Source organism: Pseudochaenichthys georgianus, chromosome 8 (assembly GCF_902827115.2).
Source record: "Pseudochaenichthys georgianus chromosome 8, fPseGeo1.2, whole genome shotgun sequence".
NCBI lineage: Eukaryota > Metazoa > Chordata > Actinopteri > Perciformes > Channichthyidae > Pseudochaenichthys > Pseudochaenichthys georgianus.
The window spans coordinates 16,957,147-16,982,942 of record NC_047510.2 but is presented as its reverse complement, the minus strand read 5'-3'; the positions used below and the strand labels follow the sequence as shown (position 1 = coordinate 16,982,942).

The 25,796-nt window shown below is 41.3% G+C and overlaps 1 protein-coding gene and 1 long non-coding RNA gene across 2 annotated transcripts in view; both read left to right on the top strand.

Annotated features, from left to right (window-relative positions):
• The window catches only part of spop (speckle type BTB/POZ protein), a 47,954-nt gene extending 25,984 nt beyond the window's left edge, over positions 1-21,970 (top strand). Inside the window, 6 exon segments of the mRNA XM_071203887.1 lie at positions 17,826-17,855; positions 17,858-17,880; positions 20,429-20,551; positions 21,828-21,889; positions 21,891-21,920; positions 21,922-21,970. Coding sequence (XP_071059988.1) covers positions 17,826-17,855; positions 17,858-17,880; positions 20,429-20,551; positions 21,828-21,889; positions 21,891-21,920; positions 21,922-21,970 — 317 coding nt within the window.
• Positions 21,971-23,796: 1,826 nt separating this feature from the next.
• Positions 23,797-24,736, top strand: LOC139434320 (uncharacterized). Its single transcript, XR_011643679.1, has 3 exons — positions 23,797-23,951; positions 24,323-24,383; positions 24,496-24,736. It is a non-coding gene; the product is annotated as an uncharacterized lncRNA (long non-coding RNA).
• The last annotated feature ends 1,060 nt before the right edge of the window (positions 24,737-25,796 follow it).

The window sequence follows — 25,796 nt, the reverse complement described above, 5'->3', positions numbered from 1 at the left end:
AGAGTGGTTTCATGTTCATGTGAATAACATGTCTTTTTTTGTATTCCTGAGACGTAGAAGTGAAAAAGGTAAAATAAATAAATCCTCTCTTCATTTATCCTCTCTCTTTCCATTTCAGCACAACAGGTGACCTCTTGCTCTTTGGTCAGACTGTTGCCCTCTAGCTGTTCATTGTCTAATGCAGATACTACAGTTATACAGGCACACACACGTGGGGCCTGGTGGCTCCCTGAAAATCTCTCCGACTTTGTGCTGTCGGGATTTGCCTGCAGGCAGTCGTGTTGACTGACACTGTGAGGGTTACCACTCTGGAAGTCTGTTTTGACTGACGAAAGGGAAAAGAAGGGCTTGTTTTGAAAGGAAGAAATATATGGTGAAACTTATCTGTCAGTCGTGTTAAATTGGCTGCTCAAAAGTGAAGGAACACACCAGTCCACCTTTAGTCAGCCAGGAGTCCTTCAGTCAACAGATGACGGCGGGCGTGCAGTCAAGTGCTATACTCTAGTCTTAGTTACTTACCACTGCTGTATAATAAAGGCTTTGTACTTTAGGTTCCACTTTACAATAAGACTATATTGTCCTTATAAAGGATTCATAAAGGGTTTATAATTAGGTTATGAATTCCTACCGTACTTTATACCCCCAAACAAACATTGTGCCTTCATTTGTTTTTGGAATACATTCCCTTTTTTTGTGGACATGGAAGATCATCTGTTTTTGGGTCAAATCGCTGTTACATCCAGAAATTGACTTAGAAATGCCGTCTGACATAAAATGCATGAGGGAGGGGAGATGAAGAGAGTTTCCTTGGTCATGTTCAGCAAACATTGCTGTGAAGTGCGACAGAGGGAAAAACAGAGGGCGAGATTTACAAACGCTTCTGAGCCTGTTTTAAGGAGCAGATGTGAAGCACTCAAACACATGTTCTGTTTTTATTAGTCGGATAGTCGAGTGGCGGGGGAAGCCTCTGGATAGACCTGGTAAGCCCAAACGTGTAGTTCGGGTGAACTGGGGACGTCTGGAGGAGGCCCAAGTTCAGGAGGCCTTCAACTCACACCTCCGGCGGAGCTTTTCGGGCATTCCTGTGGAGGTTGGGGACATTGAACCAGAGTGGTCGGTGTTCAAAGCCTCTATTGCCGAAGCCGCGGTGGGGAGCTGTGGTCTCAAGGTCTTAGGTGCCTCAAGGGGCGGTAACCCTCGAACCTCCTGGTGGACACCGGTGGTCAGGGAAGCCGTCCGACTGAAGAAGGAGGCCTTCAGGGATTTGTTATCCCGGGGGACTCCCGAGGTAGTTGCAAGGTACCGACAGGCCCGAAGGGCAGCAGCCTCATCCGTGGCCGAGGCAAAGCAGCGCGTGTGGGAGAAGTTCGGAGAAGACATGGAGAAGGACTTTCGGGCGGCACCAAAGTTGTTCTGGAAAACTGTCCGACACCTCAGGAGGGGGAAGCAGGGAACCATCCAAGCTGTGTACAGTAAGGATGGGACGTTGTTGACTTCAACTGATGGAGTGTTAGGGCGTTGGAAGGACCACTTTGAGGAACTCCTGAACCCGACAACTCCGCCCTCTATGTTAGAGGCAGGGCTGGAGTATGACGGGGGATCAACACCAATCTCCCGGGGGGAAGTCACTGAGGTCGTCAAACAACTCCACAGTGGCAAAGCTCCGGGGGTGGATGAGATCCGCCCAGAAATGCTGAAGGCTCTGGGTGTTGAGGGACTGTCATGGTTGACACGTCTCATCAACATTGCGTGGAAGTCGGAAACAGTACCGAAGGAGTGGCAGACCGAGGTGGTGGTTCCCCTTTTTAAAAAGGGGGATCAGAGGGTGTGTGCCAATTACAGAGGCATCACACTACTCAGCCTTCCCGGGAAAGTTTACTCTAAGGTACTTGAAAGGAGGGTCAGGCCGATTGTCGAACCTCAGATTGAGGAGGAACAATGCGGATTCCGTCCTGGTCGTGGAATGACGGATCAGCTTTTTACTCTCGCAAGGATCCTGGAGGGGGCTTGGGAGTACGCTTATCCGGTCTACATGTGTTTTGTAGACTTGGAGAAGGCGTATGACCGAGTTCCCAGGGAGTTACTGTGGGAGGTGCTGCAGGAGTATGGGGTGAGGGGGTCTCTACTCAGGGCCATCCAATCTCTGTACTCCCAAAGCGAGAGCTGTGTCCGGGTCCTCGGCAGTAAGTCGGACCCATTTCCGGTGAGGGTTGGCCTCCGCCAGGGCTGCGCTTTGTCACCAATCCTGTTTGTAATATACATGGATCGGATTTCGAGGCGTAGTCATGGGGGAGGGGGTCTGCAGTTCGGTGGACTAAGGATTGCACCACTGCTTTTTGCAGATGATGTGGTTCTGATGGCTTCATCGGTCTGCGACCTTCAGCACTCACTGGATCGGTTCGCAACCGAGTGTGAAGCTGCTGGGATGAGGATCAGCACCTCCAAATCTGGGGCCATGGTTCTCAGCAGGAAACCGATGGGCTGTCCACTCCAAGTAGGGAATGAGTCCTTACCCCAAGTGAAGGAGTTCAAGTATCTCGGGGTCTTGTTCTCGAGTGAGGGAACAATGGAGCGTGAGATGGGCCGGAGAATCGGAGCAGCGGGAGCGGTACTGCAGTCGCTTTACCGCACCGACGAAAAGGGAGCTGAGCCAGAAGGCAAAGCTCTCTGTCTACCGGGCCATTTTCGTTCCTACCCTCACCTATGGTCATGAAGGATGGGTCATGATCGAAAGAACGAGATCGCTGATACAAGCGGCCGAGATGGGTTTTCTCCGCAGGGTGGCTGGTGTCTCCCTTAGGGATAAGGTGAGAAGTTCGGTCATCAGGGAGGGACTCGGAGTTGAGCCGCTCCTCCTTTGCGTCGAATGGAGCCAGTTGAGGTGGTTCGGGCACCTAGTTAGGATGCCACCTGGGCGCCTCCCTAGGGAGGTGTTCCAGGCACGTCCAGCTGGGAAGAGACCAAGGGGTAGACCTAGGACCAGGTGGAGGGATTATATCTCTTCGCTGGCCTGGGAGCGCCTTGGGATCCCCCAGTCAGAGCTGGTTGATGTCGCCAGGGAAAAGAAAGTTTGGGGCTCTCTGCTGGAACTGCTACCCCTGCGACCCGACCACGGATAAGCGGGAGAAGATGGATGGATGGATGGATAGTCGAAGAGATTAGTCAGTTTGTGGAAAAGTCTGCAAGGTGCAACCCTTCAGTTGTTGCATATGCATGTAGGGAGAATATCATAATTCATAGGAGGTACATGTTAACACAGGATGATTATGTATTCTGCTAGGTTTGCTGAGGTCATGCTATTTACAGTTGCAAATTCCCGGCCTCTGAAAACGAGGCGTAAACACTGCACTGATGGGATTTACGAGACCCACAAGGAAGATTGCAGTGGGAGAAGAAACATGCAACTAAAGGCTTGTAAATAACTAAAAAGTGATTATAAGAAACTAAAAGGAAGCAATTAGGCTTTCATTAATGGACACTGTGGACTAGTGGACAGATGTTGTGGTTTGTGTCCATTAAAGTTGAACCTGAACGTGACCACCATTGAACTGTATAATCACTACAGGTTGCATCTTTCTTTGTGTTGTTTAGACCATTAAGCGTGTGTTTGGCTACATTTACCTCAGTATGGACATCATATCTACCCTCTCCCCCTCTGCCTGCTTTTTCTGTCTCTGTATTTCTTTATACATGTGCTTAATATTATCATATCGTTTTAAGAGCAATATGTTGTGTCATCACAACAATTTGTCTTTGTTGTAGTGGACCAAAGTAGATCATTTTGTATTAAATTCACTGTGTCACCATTTATTTTCTGACCTGAGTTTGGTAGATCTTCTTCAAATACTGAATTGCATTATAAGCACCGTCTTGGCCAATGCTAGCTAGTCTTTCCTTTAAGGCTTCTCTCGTGTCTCCCTCCTTGGGTGAGGTGGCAGTGGGAGAATAAATGAGTGGGGTGCTGATGTTCAGCTGTTTCCTCCTCTTCTTCATGGTGTTAGTGCCGCTCGCCTCTCCTGTCGGTGGGTAAGCACTTTGCCGGGTGACAGCACCCATCCTTCACAGGGCCGTGCCATATGCCGTGCTGCTGTCAGAGGAGACGACTGCAGATGCTCCAGCTGCTCCCTCCCTGCACACTGAGCACCACACACACACACACGCACGCGCACACGCACACACACCAACCAGCCCTCTGAGGGGGATAAAAAGGCAGAGTTGGGAGATTAGGGCGAGGAGAGAGGGTCCACAAGAGATTTGGGTTTGTGTAAAAAGGGACGACAAAAACAATAATGAATTCCTTGGAAATTACATAAAATATAATTATATAGCTGTGTCAAACAGAACAGGAGGGAAATGTTTAAAGGCTTAGATGATTTAGAGTTGACCTGAGTGAAAAGATGGAAATTAAAATGCTGATTGAGACGGTGAGCAGAGGAAGAGAACACCCTAACGGAAATAAAAGCTTGATTCATTGCATTGTGATTTGTTTATGATAGCTTGTTGGTGCCCATTTTTGATTCACTATGGATCCTTGTAAGTGATACTTCCTCTGAAAAATGTTTTCTGCAGCACCACATCAATGGGTCTTTTATATCCCATCAAAAGCCTTTTTCTTCTCCAGGAGTAAAGACAGAAGTAATTGAACAAACAGAACACTTTTACCTGCTTATTTATTTGTTTTCTTTGTCCAAACATTTCCTTCGAGCGCTTTAAATCGGGCCTCAAAGTCTCAAAGCTTTCACTTTTGTTTCTGTGATCTTTCAACAGGGAACAAATCTACTTAAAAAGAGACCCAAATGGATGGTGCTCACAGATGGCGTGCAGAGGCTCATGCGAACTGTCAGTGGGAATAAGTGTGTGTGATTGTGTGTGTGAGTGTGGGGAAACCCTGCATATGTCTGACAGCTTGTATTTGGGTGTGTATATGTAAGAACAGGGCCGGGCAGGCACTTGGCTGTAAACGGGGGTGCCGGCCACAACACTCGTTGAGCAGCTTGACTTGAAATCATGCATGAAATGTATCAATGGCAGGTTGGCACGCCTGTCTGAGCCATTGAAATGGACACATCTGCGTCCCTGCAAACAGCCACCTGAAAGGTTACACAGCTCTAACACATGAATGGATACAGTTTTGTGATTACGTGGGATTACATTTGAGTGAAGAATCATGGCAGTTTAGTTCAAGCATTCGGGTTTCAGCAGAAACTCAGTGAGACCTTCTTTTCTTTAAGAGAAAGCCAATGGATTCAAATAAGGGCCATTAGTTGTATACACCTGTAAATGTGTGTGCATGTGTAACAAATGGCATTTCCTTTTATATCACTTTGTCAAAACATAAACAAAATATTCGTACCACTGTAACACTTTATAACACATTCATAAACTTTAATATTATTATAATTATTTTAATTAAGGCTGTCAAATACTTTGAGCATTATTTCACAAGCTCAGAATATTAATGACCCTTATTTCCTTCCATAATCTTTCTGTGTTGAGTGTTTTAGCGCCACCTGTAGTTGTTGTTGGTAACAGTGAGTTCAATACTACAGGTCTACTTTGCTTTCAAAACAACTGGTGTATACATTTAGTGTACTGCCAAATATCCTCATAAGCCTGTTACCTTGCAGAGGAGTTGTTGTACAGCCTTCATCCTAGGCTCACTGTGGCAGCTCTTTCTTCTTACACTGGCAGTCTTTAGTCTCTGATTAAAGGGGAAAGGAAACACCAATTACAGTTATAATATTCCGGTAGTTTATTCATTTTACAATGGATATTGATCGTAATATTTATTGTATAGGATATTACTCGCCAAAAGAAAATTAATTATCCGCCGGCCGGGTGGGGAATTCCGGGACCAGGCCGCCGCCATTAGGGGAGTCCCAAATGGTGACGTCACTGGCTGTGTTTTCGCTCCACCTGAAGTCAACACAACGTAGCAGATATGGCAGCGATGGAGGAATTTTACAATGAGATCGACGTTTTGAACGATGAATTTGACTATTCGTCGGGAGATGACATTGATGTGGAAGCATCTACAGTTACCAGGCATCCCATGGCCTATGCTTATGAACCGATTCGGTCGAATAGAGTGGCATACGATCTGGAATAAAAAAATTAAAAAAACACAATGCTAACAGTGAGCCTCTGAATTAGCCCCGAGCGAAAATGCTAACCTATTACTGCACCGATAGCTCCCTTATTACTTATCCTAGCCGCACATCCAACACATCGTTTATGATCGCAAGGAGACACAGAATCTAACGGTGCCCACCTCAACACTGGAAGATACAAACTCGCGAGGTTATCCACAAAAACGTACATCAAAACAAGTGGCGCTAGGTACTAACATACGCCAGGCTAACGGTTTACCTTCCTCATTGTCTGGTCTAAACTGGTCTTCAATGGCATTACAACGATAAAAACGATGATGTAGTTAATCCATAGGTTAATATCCAATGGGGCTGTGTCCCCTTTGAAATGTTCTGATAATCTATAAGCAATACAACTGCAATTCCGTTATCTGCTGTCCGCTCTGTGCTCCGTGCGCTCTGGGTCCTGCAATACCATCCATCAATAGCAATACTAGCCCTTTTAGGGCTGTTTTCGACAGATGAGCGTGTGTATGCCAGTTTAATTAGTTGAGCTATAGAACACCCCCAATTCTCTATTGTGCGTCATAATAATAGCTACCATTTAGTTTGGACGCGATTGCGTTAATTAATAAGGTCACACTGTGTCAGTAAATACATGTGTGAGCTAGTAATCTGGTAGTGCTGCAATATTTACCTCTCTCTCGGCAGCTGAAGCAACTCGTTTGGTGGCTCCAACTTCACGTTTGTTGACACTGTCATTGTCTTGCGCGGCCGACGTGCTGGGACGGTCGGTGTTCCCGACTGCATACGTTGAGAAATCGAATATTGTGGGAACAGATCCTGGCTTCAAATCCAATGTTTTGTATTGAACCAGGCATCCAGACTGGACTTTGAGCAGCTTCTCATCCTTTAGTGGCAGCCTATGGAAATGTACTTCTTCCTTCTTTGTATAAAATCCATTTGTGCAGCCTGGGGCAATACAATAAACTCCTGACGACGACCGTTTTCTTGTAATGTAAACTACTGGTGCATTGCACGCCATGTTGTTTGTTATTGAGCTTTGGCCCAGGAAGCCGTACCCAATCAGTGACGTCACTGGGAAAGTCCCGGAGCAATGGAAGCGCCCATGGTCATTTGGCACGTATTTCAAAAAGTAAATTCGCGTATCTCGATCGTTTACATTGGAAATAGACTAGATAAATACATTTCCTAATGGGAATATTGTCGCATGGAAAGCAGTTTGAAAAGTGTTTCCATTTCCCTTTAACTGAGCAGCCTTTGATATGCTTTGTGATGGTGCGCTCTTTTTGTTTCCTCCTCCAGCTTGTTGTCTGTCGCTGCCCAGTATTTCTCCTGTTTTCCCAACAACAAACATATTATGTCACATATTGTGCTCTAAATGTTGTTAAGACAGCCACTATAAAAGTGTCTTATTGATTGAACATGGTGCCTTGAAATACATTTATGAGTAAGTTAGATGAAATGAAGAACCTGCAATTAAAGAATATTCTGGCTTTTGCCTTCTGAGGAAAGAAGTGTTTATTGTTGACTTCGGTTTAATATCATTGGGAATTGGGGCTGTGTTTGTTTAATTGTGTCAAGAACAAATCAGATTCTGCTATTATTCTCAGTTTTAATCAGTTCAGTCACCTTTTGCAGCTGCCAGAGGGCCGGCTAACTACATCTTTCATCCGAGTCTCCTGACTGGAAAATCATCATCATTGCCCTCTGCTTCTGGTTTTGATGAGCAATAGGCAATACCATATTAAAGTGGCTGCAGAGGATGAATAAGAAAAGGCAGAGGCAGAAATGGAGCTGAAGAGAGGTGGGTCTGTTTACTCTGGCTGGCTGCAGACTGGAGGGCGAGTGATGCATTATAAAGAGCGGGTGATGAGCTCCGTGCTCGGAGGGTTCAGAGGACAAGTTTAAAGATCACAGATCCATTAAGCCATTGCAGTGTTTGCCTGTATGTTGAGTGTGTATTTATGTGGTTTAAATGAAAATACTGCAGTCACTTGTTACTTTAACATTTATCAGCTATAATAGATTCACCTATGAGGTGTGTGATAGACTTAATATGTGCTGTATTTCCTGCTAAAAGTTTGGTTTAAGTTGAAAACAAACTTTTAATGAATAAAATATGATGGAGCCACAATACAGTAATCTGGTTTTCCCCTTCTGTAAAGCTAAATTAAATCATTTTGTTGAATTCGTATGTTTGGTTCCTCAAAAAGCGACCATTTGTATTTAATGCTCAGTATTTATTTTAACCTATAGGCAAAAAAGTGTGCTGGTTTCATCTGCCGGAAATACAATGTGAAAGTAAAGTGTCGAGTAAAATGATGTAGTGATACCTGTCAACAACAAAGTATATCCCACAGGATAATACATTGAATACTTTGCCAGCCAAAACTGAATAAAAGATAAGTAGGGAATGCAATAAAATATTGTGAGCAGTCAGAGCTAATAGATAGAAGAGGGTGAGTTTAAAAAATAAAGATGAAGGTGACAGTGGGCTGCAGCAGGTGCAATATGGATTTGAACATGAATAAGTTGAGCTAATCTTGGTATTTTCACTGAAATATTGTTTATTACACGGGACCATTATGACTCTAGCTATGAACCATTTAAATGTGACCACCATTATGGCAATAGCTGTGTGGCAGCCATTTCCAAAACTTGCTGTCAGACCCTCTGTCAGCAGAATGGGGCTGGTTATTTTTCTCTTGCACATTCCGTCATTTTTTGTTTGTTTATTATGTCTCAAATGTAATAAATTACACACAAGTCTGTGGAAAGATCGGCCTGTCAAAAAAACACACAATTTCTCCATCGATTACAGTAAAAGATCATTAGACATTGTGCTTGCCTGTCAGCAGCTCTCCATTATTTCCCCAATCAAACCGGTGCCTATTTTTCACATACAGTATGTAATAAATACCAATTGTCCAGCTAGTATGGGGATAGACTGGCAACCCTTCTCATATTATGTCAAGAAACAATATTTGTTTGATTTTGAACCATGTGCTGTCATGAAAATGTGTGGTAAGGGGGCTTGAAAGAAAATGTCATGTTCAACTGACATATCTTGAATTTGGAGTGAAATATATTACAGTAATATTAAATCAGATTTCAAAGGAGCCTCTTCAATTCAGGTCAGTAAAACTATGCAATGTGCACATTTAATAATTTTCATGCAAATATTGCATATATATATTGCGAGAAAAAAACACTTTGATTTTCTATTTCAAACCTTACAGCTGCAGTGTTGTAGTGTCATATGAGTGTGTGCAGTCTGATAAGGTCAGTGTACTGTATGAATATGTCCATGTGTCCCTGATCTCCGCGTGTGTCGAGGAAAGTGAGACTTTGGGAGGTAAACGAACAAGTGTTCCATAACTTAATGAATTTCATTTAATTAGATTTTTCCCCCCCTTTTCCAAACTATTTCACACATGGCAAAGCACTGTAAATCCATAAACAAACAAAAAGATTGATGCATTATGAATAAATCATCTGGATAGATAAACTCAATATTAACTCTGCGTTGCCTGGAGGGTTGAGAGGGAGCTTACAACAGATCCATCTTGATGTCTGAGGAACTAACTGGGAAGCGCTTTAGTGTGTACTTATCCTGGGAACTTAATTACTAAAACAAATGATGATTGTGGTGATATAGCAGCAATGATTCTTCATTACTGTTATTCTTTACCTTAGGTTGTACACACAGAATGTATTTCTGTCATTATAATCATAATTAGCACCAGTGGGGAGTAAATAAAAGTCAGTGTGTTGGTCAGTCTAACAATTTGTTTGGATATTTTCACCATTGCTTGTTGGATTACAATGAAATATATACGAAAAACCTATTATTACTTGATATCTTAAAAAGTATTAAGTTAATTCTCTGTGAAAAACATAGGTTGAACACAAATATTTTTAGTGATTATTTTGACATAGATTGTTGTACTACCATCAAGCCAAAAACATTCCACTGCTATAAGAATTACAAAACTCACATGAACAGATTGACTCAGTCCGTAATGACTTATCTATTACATTTAAAAGCCTTGAAAAGATGGACACTACATATTCAGGAAAGAAATGTCCAATACCTAATGATGTTAAGTTCAATATGATATAAAGCAGAAATCAGGAAATCTGAAAACTGAATTTTCTGCCAATTTTGCATGAATAGTTACTCACAGTCTACGTTTCTTTTTCTGTCTATTAACTGATTAACGACTAATAGTTGCAGTTCTTATGTCTGTAAAGCATTAAAAAAATCTAAAATAGAATTTAAGCCCTTCATTTAAACTACCATTATAGATTTGAGTACATTTAACGGTATTTTCAGAAAAAAGCACATGTATCCAACCCGTTTACATCCCTGTCCACCCAGCAGTATGAGAAGAGAAGAAGGGTTTCTGAGGAGAACGAGGAGGAGGTTGACAATGACTGAAGATGACAGCTTATGGCGTGAAGACTGTCAGGGCAGCCGGTGTGTCTAAATAACCAGGTGCTGCGATTTAGTTTCTGCCTGGTTAAACAGTGGAATAATTGGTCAAGTTAGCCAGTAATTAGACCGGCTCTGCCATGCTGCGTCTGAGAGCCCAGCTACAGCTCCGCCATGATAATTGGGCTATTTATACCGAAAGGCATTGACCAGGCTCGCTGGCTTCTCTTCCAACTCGCTTTTCAGCACTTGTTTACTTCTCAGGACACAAAGCAACACTCACAGCCCTCCTCCTCCTCTCTTAAAGCCATTTTTCATTTACACTTGAGCTGACTGAATAATGTCCCCTGCCCTCTGTCTGTCCGTCTGTCTTTCTCCCCTTTTTTTGTTGTTGTTTTTCTCCCTCTCTTCTCCTTCGCACAGCAACTCTCTTTCTATATTGCTTATCAGCGTTTTATGAATGCCAGTGTCTGAGTGGGACTGTCTCCTCCTCGTGTGAATGTATATATATGTGTGTGTGAGCATTCCTCTGTGAGGAGATGGATGTACGTCAGTCAGTCAGACCTGCATCCCCCTGGAGTGTGATTAACAGAGCCAGCTGTGAAAACCAGACTGTCACACAGTCATAGACACACATTGTGAAAGCTCCTTTCTTTAAAAAAGTCACATTTCCTTCTCACTGTGTCCCTGTCATTTCTCAGCCACAAATGAGCTGCTTCTTAAGAGAGGCCATCTCCAACTGCAGATCGCACCCATATCCCCCCCGCCCCCCATGTGTGATGGCCTCTTCTTGGTATCTCTGCATCTGTATTCTCTCTGCCTTTTATTATCCCTATATTCCCCTTTCTCTATCCTCCTTTTTATTCCTCTCTTCCTCTGTTTTATTATGTTTCCTTCCATCTCTTTTTCTCTGTCGTTCTGTCCGCTTCAGGGTAATTCCAAAACCTCCATCAGGAGCAAACAAGGCTCCTTGACATTCAATTTCCTGCTTGCCACGTACTTGTCTATTATATGTGCTTTCTCTCCTTTTCTAGGACTCTTTTTGTGTGAGTTGAATAGGTGGATGGGTGTGCTATTGGATGAATAGGCAGGCAGATGGATGGGGATGGATAAGCAGGGATGTTTTTACTTTTATTTTTTTTGGTTTTGGGTGCCCGCCCAGTGAAGCTTTAATAGCAAGGTCACTTTGTGGGGATTTTCAGCCTTTTCTTGAAAGTTGTATACTAAATGTATTTATATCTGTCAGCAATAAAAGCCAGAGAACCAAGATTATCCTCAAGTTTATTTTCTTCTTCCTCTTGTGTGGTAATTAAAAACAACCTTTAAAACAGTTTCACAATCCAGTAAGATCTTTTTAAGATGTTACAAATCTTCTTTAGAATCTATTTTGTATTACAAATCCTTTTATAACTTAATGGTGTATGTGCTCTAAACTATTTTAAATCCTATAAATGCTTTTGATATTTATGTTAAAAGTTTCAATTTGATAGTATAACATCTTTACATGTGCACTCTCAGATTAAACAAAGGCTTACTTTATTAGAAATTATATATTTTCTTGATAATGTGAAAACATTTAGCAGAATCTATGCATTACTATCCAGCAACAATTAGGTAGGCTTTAATATATTTTGACAGATTTATATTAAAAAAAATTTGATTATTATCTCACCTTAAAGTTCCTAAACAAACCTAGGACAAACCTTTAGTAATGTTTTCCAGATTTGTTAGACTGTATTTCAAGCATTGTTGTTTTTTTTGTTTTGTATTACTTTAATGCCTTTAATTAAAATGTCTAACCTTGGCCAATTTAAAGAATTTTTTTTTTTTTACAAGATGACATTTTTAAAGTGCACCATAGTTTGTTTAATGGTCGAACATCTAAAAGCTGCTGAATGCATTTAACAGCCTCAAGATCAGATAAGATAAGCTTTTATTGATCCCTAAGGAAACTCTGTTGTTGGTGCAGCGCAAGGTCAAAAAGAAGTGCAGATAAATGAAGAAAGTGAAATATAACATTTAAGAGGTAAACAAGGAATTAAAGGAAAGTAAAATTATGTAAAAACAATACCATTTAAGACAACAATCACAAGGTTAAAGAGACAGTGGTTTAAAGTCAGAAAGTCTACCAGACTAATGTATAGAATGATTAAATAATGATACTTAGTATTTGACCATAGTATGTATTATAACACTTTGATTTATAGTTAAACATAAGAATGTGATAAAGTACAACACACCATACAAGATATAGTATAAGGTGAAATTCTATCACAACCTTTGGTATAGTGTATTTCAGTCAGACAACTCACTTAATATGTTTATTAGAGCAGCATATAGTTGAGTTTGGCGTCTAGGCTCATCACTCCACAGATGTACATAGAACATTGAGTGATGATTAGATACTGTAACTATCCCCGAGCCTACAGGTGGAAGCTGGGGTGGTGGTGGGGCAGGCAAGCAGCACGTGAACGCATCAGCAATGTGACAGAGCCGCAGCATTAGCGAGGCAGAGGCTGGCAGACCTGGCAGCTTAAATAGAGCGGCAAGTTAAGGAGATTGTGTTTGGTTGGTTGTAAGAGAGACACGTCACGTGTTAATGTATCATTGGTGCTCGAGTTGACTGCCTGAACTTTAGTAGTACAACCCTTACGCTTTATTACACTCTTGATGCTGACCATCAAAGAATACTTTAGGATTTATTTTCACTCTAAATGAGTATGACGGGTCTCCTGTTCATGAATTGTAACTTAGTAAATAACTTGCTTATCATATTTTATGCAGGGCTGTGGGTGACTATCCTTGTGTGTGTGTGTGTGTGTGTGTGTGTGTGTGTGTGTGTGTGTGTGTGTGTGTGTGTGTGTGTGTGTGTGTGTGTGTGTGTGTGTGTGTGTGTGTGTGTGTGTGTGTGTGTGTGTGTGTGTGTGTGTGTGTGTGTGTGTGTGTGTGTGTGTGTGTGTGTGTGTGTGTGTGTGTGTGTGTGTGTGTGTGTGTGTGTGTGTGTGTGTGTGTGTGTGCAGTGACTCCTGTTGAGAGATAAATGAGTCTGGTTGACATTGTCTGGAACAGGTGGTGAAGTCAGCAGGGAAGAGCTACAGACAACTCTGATGTACACACACACACACACACACACACACACACACACACACACACACACACACACACACACACACACACACACACACACACACACACACACACACACACGTGCACGCCCAATTTCACATCAATGCCGATTTTCTGGCTTGTTTGAGAGCGTGGCCGATGTGATTTGATAAAGAAGGAAGAATCGGTTCTGTTTGAATAGCCTCCATATTGAGTGTGTGATGTATTGATTACAGAAGCAGAGAACCCTAATTTGTCATTCACAGCATGTTTTTATTACCCAATTCATTTTCTTTTTATGAACGTTGCACGTTTCTTATTTGTGTGAACTAGTGAGTGCGGTAAAGGAGCAGTTATTAAATTCAAAGTCTGTGTGTAAATACTCTAATCAATGTATTCAGACAAGCTAGACAAGCAACTAAAATGTTACATTCTACTCGTCTGTGTTTTCAGGTGAATGTGGTGCAGGTCTGTGTGAACACCATGTGACCAAAACACCATGAAAGTTCCTGACTGCAGACTGGACAACGAGCTTGGAGATCTGTGCGAAAGTGTGTGTGACCGGACAGAAATACCGCTCAAAGCCTTTATGGTGGGGGATAATATGCTTTTTAATTCATCATATCTAAAATAGGTGACAGAATAAGACATACTTAGCGTTCAAGTGGGAAAACACTGAAAGGCATTGGTTCGTTGCCTTTCGATTCTTTGATGTTTTTGATCCCAGAAAGGCATCCAAGGTGAATCCTTTTCTTTAGAACCCAGATACTGAAATTATAATAAAATAAAACAAAGAAAAACAGCTAATCCTCATTCATTTAACAATCTAAAACAAGTGACTCAATGGCATTTTTGTGTCATACGTTACCTATATTATTGGGTCATCTAAACTGGTGTCTGCAGATTGATTAAACAAGTATTGACTCAGGTGTAAGAGTTGGAATGCTTCCAAGCTAATATACTGTATGAGGAAATTAATGTTTGTCTTTATCCTGAATTTTTTATTTGAAAGTTTAAATACAGTCTTAATTCTGCTTCAAATGTTTCCCCCTCTTCAAGGAGTTAAATTCCGGAGGAAATACTTAATCAAATTACATTCCTTTAATGAATAATTTCTGTGTATCACAGAGATGGTTCAATTTCAACAGATCCAATATCAAAACAACGTATCAGCTCCTAGCACCTTTAGCACTTAATCTGCCTTCATATACATATACATATATTGACCACAACCTTTAATGTTGAGACACAAACAAACAAACATGATGCACGGTAAACAACTTGTTGCATATATTGGCACCTTAATGATGGACGGCGTCAGTCAGTTTGAGGGAACTGGTGAACTGTGCGTCTCTGTGGAGAGAGGCAGAGGCTGCTCATTATTGGATTTGTTGAAATGTGTGTGTGAGGAGCCATTTTAATTATGTGCTGCTGTGGTTTGGGGTCTTCCCCTCTCCCTCCCTTTCTCTCTCTGCTCCACTTGGTCCAGACGAAGTCCCTCCTCCTCGTTATTCCCCCTCTCGGCTGTTCCCGTGACAACTCTCCCGGCCGTTAATCGCCGTGGAGACGGACAGAGAGGGATCAAACGAAGGAGGGAGAGCAACTGAAATTGGCTCCTCATTGGCCATGTGATCTTTACACCGCTCTCTCTTACCTGCTCTTTCTCTGCTTTTCTTTCCTATTCTACATTCATTCTACCTTTTGTCAATATCCCCTTTTTCACTCTCATGTTTTCCCCTTTAAATCTCTTCCTTGTCTCTTTTTACCGTCTTCTATTTGCATCCTTCCTCTCTCCTGCCCCCTTCTCTCCCTATCACTATACTATTTGTCTTCCTGTAAGTAGTTTCTGCTTCATCTCTTTTTTCAGTTCCCTTTACTGCCAAATCCTGACTTTCTCTCTCTCTCTCTCCCTACATTTACTTTCTATGACCCTCTCTCTCTGGCTCTGTCTCTCTTGCCCGCCCCTTCCCTTTGTTGCTGCAGTATGAGCTCACCAGTATTGATCTGCACCAGACACACTTACTGTAGGTTTGTCCCCACAGTCCCACCTGCCCATTGAGTGCTAAGTATGCTATCCAGAATGCATGTTATTCACTGGCAACTACACTAACTTTTTTTGGGAGCTTTGTCGGATGTTGACCCTACCTGATCTGGGACAAAAGCATTAGTAGGAAAATCATGATCCAAGATACGTTGGCCTGCCATATAAGACATGGCAAAGCACCAAGAATCTTTGGCATGTTGTCTTTGACACTGCACATACTCCCTTTTTTGGTTCTCTATCTGTAGACCATGTTTTCTTACGGCAACATTCTCATCATTGGTGGATTTGTCCAAAACCTTAAGTTGCTTAAACTGTCCAGACAGATTTGTTCACCTCCTGTGTAAAATAAACAAACAAATGACCTCTGCAGAGAAAGCAGAAGGGATACTAAAATGCCTTGTATCTATTTAACTAATCCCTTAAACAACCCTCGCCTTTTAATACTTAGATACCACCCATTCCACTTTTGAGCTTCTATGATGGTCCAGCTGCTGGGAGGGAGAGCATTAACCTGCTCCCTCTGACACTGACTGAGAAATGGTTTGTCACATGTCTTGTCACATCTTATCTCATGATAAAAGCAACGCAGACCCTTCTCACCATGACAACTCAATAGATGTATCGGAAAACATTAATAAAACGTAAATCTCTGTGTTTTGGCTATTGAAATATAGGTAGTGGGTTAACCCAGAGCGTTTGTTTCTGGCCTGACCTTGGACATTTTTCTGACCCTGGATTATATCTGAAACACACCTTGAATTCCTTGAGTTGAGTGCTTTGGGGGCTGGTGTTGGTTACTGTTTTAATTATAGATGATATTAGTTAATATCAAAGAAGCTATGTCCCATGGTTACCTTATTGATCCACTTTTAGGCCCACGCTTTACTGATACTATCTGTATTCTCCTTATTTGTGTCTCGTTCCGAGTTGATGGATGACACCACGTTTCCAAAGAGTCATTAAATGGGTAGCTAGCTTTGAGGTTGATAACTCATTATTAAGTACTGAAATTAATTAACATATTACTGCCTTTGACACATACTTAATAACGTGTTGAAACATTTGTTACATTTTAATCACTAGTTAATTAAGCATTCATTAGTGAACAGTAATGTAAAGTGTTACCCAATGAGCACATTATCAAACAAAGTGGAGTCAAACAGAAGAGCACAATGCTAGTTCATTTGGGATTTTTAGTTTTTTAGTGAAGGTTAAAGGTATTTATAAGAGACAGTTTCTCCGCTGTTAAACAAGCAATAGGTTACGGAGTTCAAACAATGTGTGAGGTTCGTCCTCCTCAGCCTGAGTCGAGGCTAACAGCTTTCACGGCTGCCATGATAAGAGAGAGAATACAGTGTTGTTGAGACGAGATGTGGTGATTATTTTACTCATGCCGCGTTATCATACAGGAGTTGATCTTGAGCAAAGAAGTAGGACTGATTTACGTAATTGGAAGTGCTGTGGTTGGATCACACCGTTGGCATGGTCGGTCTGTGCTGAAGATGGAACATAACCTTGGCAGATGGGGTCATGTCTGGAGTAGTGAGAGAGAAAACACACAAGTGATTGGCCGTCTCACCTGTGAAGTGATAGAAACACTTAAATCCTCCATTTGTCACAACTCTTACAGCACAGCACTTTGTGGTAACTGGGTTTAAATGTATTCATGTTCAAATTGAATTAGCTAAATACAATTTAAGAAAATGAATGTAAATAAGGAAAAAATAGTAGATAACTAAGTTTTTTTTTTATTTAAATAAGCCTTACCAGTCTTATATATTACTAGAGAATAGTCTATTTTGAGTGGCAGCACGTGACCATGTTATCAAGCCAGGAAGATACATCTTAATTAAAGCATAATGTATCAAACAAGCGTCAGTCAAGTCGTCGGTCTATCAGCGTTACACTCTTGCTAAGCGCACCTCAGAGGTCGTCATGAGTCTGTCAGCACGTCAGAGCTTTTCCACATGAAGCTTCTTCTGCTGTCACTGCTGTCAATCATCCCCCCCCGCTCTCCTCTGACCCTGTGGCAGGCTGTTAACGGATATCAGAAACCTCAGCATGCATCAACATTACACACAATAACAAACCTCCCTCTCTGTGTGTGTCTTTTGTTTGTCTGTCTCAGCTCACTCGCCGGTGTTCAGTGCCATGTTTGAGCCGAGATGGAAGAGAGTAAGAAGGTGAGTTGAGCACTTGACTCTCTTGTTCCTGCTCCCTTAGCGGAGAGGCGGATGTCTAATCTTTCTCTCTGTTGCATCAGGATGTGTTCACCTCGCAAAACATCCAAATGTGACACGTGCATGTGTTTCTTCATGTCTGGTTGACTACATATCAATTATCTGGTGTCTTTAAAGCTATTGATGAATTTGTTTTATGATAATGGCGTCTGAAATGATTCTGAAGGCACAATGTGCTGGTTTTATACAAAATAAGACGATACCAGGGAAAATAACTGCAGTCTGTCACAATTATCTCAATAGTTCTATGATGGAATTCTGGTGTTTTTTTACACCTAAAGTTGTACATTGTAACACTAGAGCTGCACAGTATTGCATACTGCTTCAATATTATATTCAATAAACGACTAGAAAAAACAAATCTGGATAGGACTGGGCATTAAAGGGGCCATTTTTGGCTTTTTTTGGTTTTCCCTTTCCTATGGTCTGTTGTTGAGGGTTTTTGTTCATGTAAGGTCTGCAAAGGCTAACATCCTAAAGTTCCCTCCAGAGGGAGTTTCTCTCCCACAAACTCCCCCCCTCCCTGCCTCAATTGGACTCCTTTGTTTACTTCAGTAACATAGTGACATCACTATGTAACACTCGTGCTTCCATTGGCTAGCTTCCATCAGCTTAGGGTGAAAAGAGGTGCTGCAGCATAGGCAGTATGATTACATTATATTTCCTTTTTTTTAACATTAAAGCATGGAGACATGACACAGTAGAGACACGCAAAATCATTTCATACATTGTGTGTGCTTTTTTTAACATAATTGACTTCATAGTTATTTCTTAATGGTGTCTTCAAACAGAACCAAAGGCAAGGCACCTTTATTAAATGTCATCTTGTTGCCCACAGTTCATTTATAATTGTGCTAGATATTTTTGAGTTGTTGAATTTCCTAACCTTAATGTCAAGTACTGCGGCATTCATTTTTTAACTAAGCTCTCTGAAACCTGTTTTGTATATATTCATTAATTGCAATTTGCTGTGAGTGCAGCTGATATTATGGATGTGAGGTTTATTTAGTTTACATTTTTTAAATACATATTTGTGGTTGTCTTACATGTCTTTCAACACTTCATGCAGTGTGTGCCTCTTGGCATTTGTTATGTGTCCTCTGTGATATTTCTGTTAGCATGTGTCCATGTTTCCGTGTGTGATTGTGCTCTTGCGCCACAGTCGGTTGTCTTCATCTGGTAGGAGGTGGTGAGATTGAACCTTGGTGATTTAGACGTGCATGTCAGCGGAATATTGATGCCTGCACGGCTCGAATGGGGAAATTATAAAGCACAGAGCCAGGAAATGCATCTTAATTGCTGTTTAAGTGGGCGTCTTCATCAGAAAGAGGGAGAGACGGGGGGCCACGTCCCCATACAATTCACAGAAAACAGATAGATGGGTTAACACTCCTCTGCAGCACTCTATATAGGAGAGACAAATGAGCTCATAAAGAAACACTCTAATAGAGGACTGCTCTGTGAATAAAGGGGGAGCTTCAGACACTGTAACTACAGAAGCGTCGTCTATTTATGAGACTGGTGGAAGCTCGCCTTCACAGAACTGAGGAAGCGCTGTTAGTTTTTCTCATGTGACTTGCATTTTTTATTTCATCAACACTCCAACACACTTTGCTTGTAAAAAAATCAGCAGAATGCAATTACTCAAGTTTCCATCTTCTGTGTGTCACGCCTCCTCCTTTATGGCTGGACTGTGTACAAGCTGTAGAAGTAAGAAAGCACAAGTTGTTATTTTTTCTGAGGCTAAATTCAAAACAATATGGCCTTTTTATTTGCATTAGGGAGTGAGAAGAGGATTCACGTTATTGTTTTTTTGCTGCATGAATGCATGAATGCACACACACATGCCTTTATGTATTTGTGTGTGTTCCTGTAAAAAGGCACCACAGCACACTGCATGCAGTAAAGTAAACCTGGCTGCTTTCAGACCCTCCCTTTATTATTTCTTTGTGTGTTTATGTTGCTGTTGAGTGGTCAGAGTTGACACAAACGCACTAAGCTGTTGGTACACCCAGCCTGACCCTGCTAAAACGCCGCCGGTCACCGTGGCGACGATAAAGCACTGTTATAATTGGTTTACTGCTTTGTTCTGCCTCTCAGTGTGGAGGGAAAGGTTCAGGTTGGCGTCACTGTGCCAGCGAGTGATAAAGCCTGCTTCGCTGGCTGCAGGCGCCGTCAAGGAATGAATGTTGGGATTAATTTTCAAGAATCAGCCGAAAATAATTAAATAAATGTAGTTTTTGCGGAAATGTGTTCAGACTGTTCAGAAGGTTGTTCATTTTCCCCCTTCTTTTTATGAGCTGTTTTGTATCACTGTGTGGCAGACTGTCCCTGTGTGTGTTCAACAGGGTCAGTTTGTGAAATGAAATCAGGTTTTTTACATGAAATAAAAAATGCTCTGCTCCTCATGGTTTTGTCTTTTCCTTCTCTTTCCTTTTATTTTGTTAAACCCTTTGTGAATTATCCTCTCCTGTCCCCTCCTCCCATTCAGAACCGCATGGAGTTATATGACATGGAGCCAGATGTCTTCAAAGAGATGATGTGCTTCATCTACACAGGCGAAGCCCCCAACCTGGACAAGATGGCCGATGACCTGCTGGCTGCAGCTGACAAGGTACACAGAGAGTGTGTGGATGTACCTGCACCTGTTACAACTTTATTATGAATAATCATGTCCTCGAACATCCGAGAGGCACCAAGTGCTCTTCAAGGCCTGAACACATACACATAGTCAAACACACTGTATAGGAAGAGGTAAACAGACTCCAATGAATCCTATTACTCATTGTTTGTTTCTGTCCTGGCCCTGTATACTCAAAGATTACTGTCTATTTATGTACTGTAGAGCCACATTATCTTGAATTTTTCTGAGAGCTTATTATATTTGGTTTATTAATAGTATCAAGCTGTTCATTGAAGATATCACAGCCCTCCTCCTGCATCGCTCCTCTCTCTGTCCTGAGACCCTCTAACCAGACCAGCATGATTGTGGTTAGTGAAAAGATTTAGTGAACTGTTTAACAAAGCTTCGTTTTCAGACCAAAGAACTATGTAAACAAAGATGTACAATGCATTGTGATATGTTTGATTTTCTGTTTAATCTTGTCAACAAAGTTTTGGCCACTTAATTGCAAAAATCCAAAAATGTTTACATGTACGCAGTCACTCATTTGAATGTTGTAAGCTAAAAAGGATGAACATACATCTCTGAAAAAAATTAAGAGACCCATCTTTCTTAAATCTTAACATGTACAGTATGGCAGCCATTCCATTCCAGCGTCTGTTGAATTCCCACACAGAGAAATGTTGTCAGTAGTTTATAGAAGAAAAAGAAAAAGTGGTCTCTTGATTTTTTACTGAGCTGAATATATTTTTGCTTTCAACACATGAATAAAGAATGCAAGGTGGAAGTTCCAAATGTGGGTTTTCTTCATTTAATTTTGGAAGACAACACTTTGTTTACTAGATGTAAGACATCCTAGCACCAGTAGTATTTAGTAGGAGTTCATTTAAATTAACTCATTTACATCATTAGTGTTAATATATACCACACTAAATATAGGTATATGCTAAACCAGCATGAGTCATCCTGAAGTGCATAAGAATAAGAGAGAAAATTACTACAGCTAGCCATTTTTTAATATCAAACGCAGTGGAAATATTTGTTTACCTTGAAGGTGAACCTCTTTCCCACCATCAGTCTGCATAACTGTTCCTTTTCCTTCTCTTCGCCATATTTTCTTCTTATTCAATCTAAGTCTTGTTGCCGCCACGGTAGAGTAATTCTGTGTTTCCGTATCATTACACAGTGTGAAAACAGTTGTTTGTGGCAGCGCTGTTTAAGTAATTTAGTTTACCTGCTGTTCCTCCTCTCCCTCTGTCATTGGCAGTATGTTCTGGAGAGGCTGAAGGTGATGTGCGAGGATGCTCTGTGCACGAGTTTGAGTCTGGAGCACCGCAGATATCCTCATCCTCACCACCTTGCAGCGCCGACCAGCTGAAGATGCAGTCCGTGGACTTCATCAACTGGTGAGCTACATGCATGGGCGTAGGAAGCATCCTGAATGTGGGGGGGACATTTAAAAAAAATATATATATAGATTTCCTGTATTCTGGTGCATTTTAACAGGTGGTTTGATACTTTTATGTGGCTATACTAGCATGAGGAAAATGATGGGTACATTTTGTAATTTCATCCAGTAGTAAAGAAAGGAAATATATTTGATTATTAATTCAGAGCCGTCTTTGAATTAATAAAAAGCAGTTTAAATGCCCATTTTTTGTACATTTATATACAACAATAAATATGTGTGAGTGCATTGAGAGATATTGTTGTGGAGAGTCATTTATATATAAATCGCAAAATACATTTGTGAATCCTTCTGTGAGCATTTATTAATATTGAGACTGATCTGACTCCATACAGATGTTAAGTTCACCGAGGAATGGTATCATTGACTTAAATGTTGCTCTTCTGTCTATATTGGTCATATGATGCCCCTTGACTGAAATGCTTCCTGTTCAATATCCCCACTGATTTCCTTAACATTCTGGGATGAGAGTCCACATCACAATTTACTCTAAACTGTCATTTCCCTTTCATCACTCACCTCAGCAACGTACCTCTCTCCACTGTCCCTGTGTTCTGCCTCTGACTCACTCTCAAGAGCGCCTAGATGTCAAGAGAGGTGGTGAAGTGATCATTATTGATTGAGCAGTATACTCTTTCACATTGAATAATAACAAGTCATACTGAATGTACATACAACTGACTCTAAAGTAAGTCCCAATCTGTGACATTGGACATTTTGAAGACTCAAAGTCCCAAGCAGTAGGTAGAATATTAGCTAGTCTATGTAATGTGCACAGAAAATAAATAGTTAACTGAATACTGGGATGGAAATTGCCTATAAGCACTCAGTAAAACATAAACACACACAACAAGCTTCTGAATGATAAGAAGTATAATTAAAACATAATGCACATTACCATTTTGAGAGAGAGTACCGAAGTTAAAGAACTCAGAAAATAATCTCTTATCGAACTGAGGCTCCAGTAAAACACACTGACTCTACATGGACATCATGGTGTTTACATGAGCACAGAGAGATCGGGTTATTCATGTTCCCTGTTTACATGATAAAGACTAGTAACCTGGCATTTCGATGCCTTTTCTCATCCAAACTATTCAGTATTTGTATCTCTATCATGACATAAAGACGAAACTCCTCTCCAGAAGTGAGACGCCACCGCCGCCATCACTGTTAACTGATTAACTGCTACCAGCTGATGACTTACTTTCCTCTTCTTTGAAAAAAATGTTCTCATGTCCATGTTGTCTGGGGGAGAAAACATATCAAACCAAGAGATCGATGATTTTCGCTGTATTAACAATGTGCTGAACACTTGGTGTGTGTGCCTTACCTCCGCTACCGGCATCGCTTCATACAACAGATCTGAGCTGTACAACTATGACAACACTCCTTGAACATGTGCGCGCTATGGGAGAATCTGCCTTGCTACAAAGTAGCAGTGAAAAGATGGTACGGAGTTTCATTGATTTGGGCATTCTCTCAATAAACAAGTGGAATGGATTTGATAGTGAAGCACTGACACAGCGCTCTACAAAGTGCGGCGAGTGGATAGACCATAGACTGTATATAAATGGACGTAGTGTCCGTGACGTCACCCATAGGATTCTGCAGAGTTGCCGAGAAGCCCTTAGTGGGCGGAGTCGGCCACTAACGGTTTGACAGCAACATCAGAGTCTAATCCCGCCTGCTCCAAATAAGGGCAAAGAGGCGGAGCCGAGGCGAACTGGAAGTAAACAGAGCTAGCTCAGGCCAGAGCCATTTAATAGAAGAGTTACGACATCTCCGTTCACTCCAATGGACCACTTTTTTACAGCAATGGCGGATCGTGGAGCCTCTCAATCGTTCCCCGGAAGTTAGCGCCAAGGCTGGCAGAGCTGTGGAGTTGCAGCATAATACACCGTTCGTGACGGACTTTTAAAGGTAAGAAGAAGTTTAAAGATGTATATTGCGGATATTATCAGTACATCTGATTCAAATGAACATGTGTATTAAAGGATGTCAGTGGATTATCCCTAAATTAGTAGATTTAGGGAACGTTTACAGATAACAGATTAAGCTAGCATACCGAAGCAAGTTAGCAACACACGTTGAACAGCCTTTTAATTGTAAATTCCGTTCTCTCTATGTCATTTCGTCCAACATGTTGAATTAGAGAAGAGGGGCTTCTAAACGGGATTGTATGCGGGGGTGGAGGGAGTTAAATATTAGATAAATATAACTTTGGTGCGTGTAAGAGTGAGTGTTTTTAGCAGAGCCATATTGTGTCCTTGTGATTATGTATAATGTTGCAGCCCAGCTGATTCTGGATTGATGGCAAAGGGATAGGGACTTAAGTGAGAGTGAAAACACAAGGTACGTTTAATACTACTGTTTTATATAAGTAAACATGTTATCTCCCCAAGGCAATAGGTGTGCTATATAGGTGTGTATAACCCTTTCTCCTGTCTGTTGCTCCCTCTCTCAGCACAAGAACCAGAGGGGGGTTCAATGGAGCCTGAATACCTGCACTGAGACCCTCACCCTGCACCCTGAGTCTCAACTCTGTGTTTTTCAAGCCTTTCCCTGTTTTTTTGTATTAAACAAAACATGAAGCTCTCCCAATGGTGTGGTTTTCGTTTTGTGAAAAAGTGCAAATGCAGTGTTTGTATATAAATCACATATTTTGTTGCTGTTGGTCGTGAAATTGCTCCTGCTGACTTGAGCCAGCCATTTTTTCCTCCGCTCTGTGTCAGTGGGGAAGCCGTACATTCGTACTCATTTCTCTGAGCGATTTGAGCATCCCCAGGCAGCACAGCAAACCATGGTGGCGACTAGGAGGCAGCACAGCAAACCAGGACAACACGGAGGAAAAGGCACCGACAAACTGCATGATATGCTCTTCTATGTTTATTGAATTCCATGTATTTGCAATGGATGTTCCTAAAGCAACACATTTAACATCATTATCATCATCATCATATCCTGTCGGTCTCCTGTCCTTTCTGAAAGCCATAAAGACGACATTAGTCATTTAGATAACTCGTGTCCTCAGTTACCAGGGGATTACTGAAACTACCATGAATTTAAGAAAATGGTAGAAATGAATCCAATCTGAATTGTAAAGCATTACTTTAGATCCCCTCCCTCTAAATGTATCAATAAACATTAGAAAGTGATCCTCCTGACTACCATACAAGTTTAAGAAGATAATATTGGTTTGAAAGAATTCAAAGCTATAAATAAACAGCAACAGGCTCTTTAACCAAGGCACTGTTAGTAACATGTAAACTAGTTGTTCACACTAATCCTAATATTATCACTTAATATTAGCAAATTCGATTTTATTTTGAAAACATATTGATGTAAATACATACACATATCGATTTGTTGTATACATATTGCAAATCAAAACCTTTATTCACTAATAATTAACAAAAATCGTAGTTCTATCTCCTGTTATCAATGCATTCACATTGCCTGCCATGAACTTCCGGGGAACGATCCCTCGTCTACATGAACCACGTGATGATAACCGTTTTTGGACTTCCGGTGTCGTAACTCTTCTATTAAATAGCTCTGGCTCAGGCTAAGAAGATAAGCTAACATGACATACATGCTAACATGCATGCATACCAAGTTACTGCTAACAGTGTAGTTCCCCTATATAAATGTTACATTCATAATCAAATGAGACAATCTGCAAGAGAATTAGCTATATTTTGTTATTCTTAATGCTTGTCATTCACACGTTAAGAAAATAAGTAGGCCTACCGATACATAGCAGAA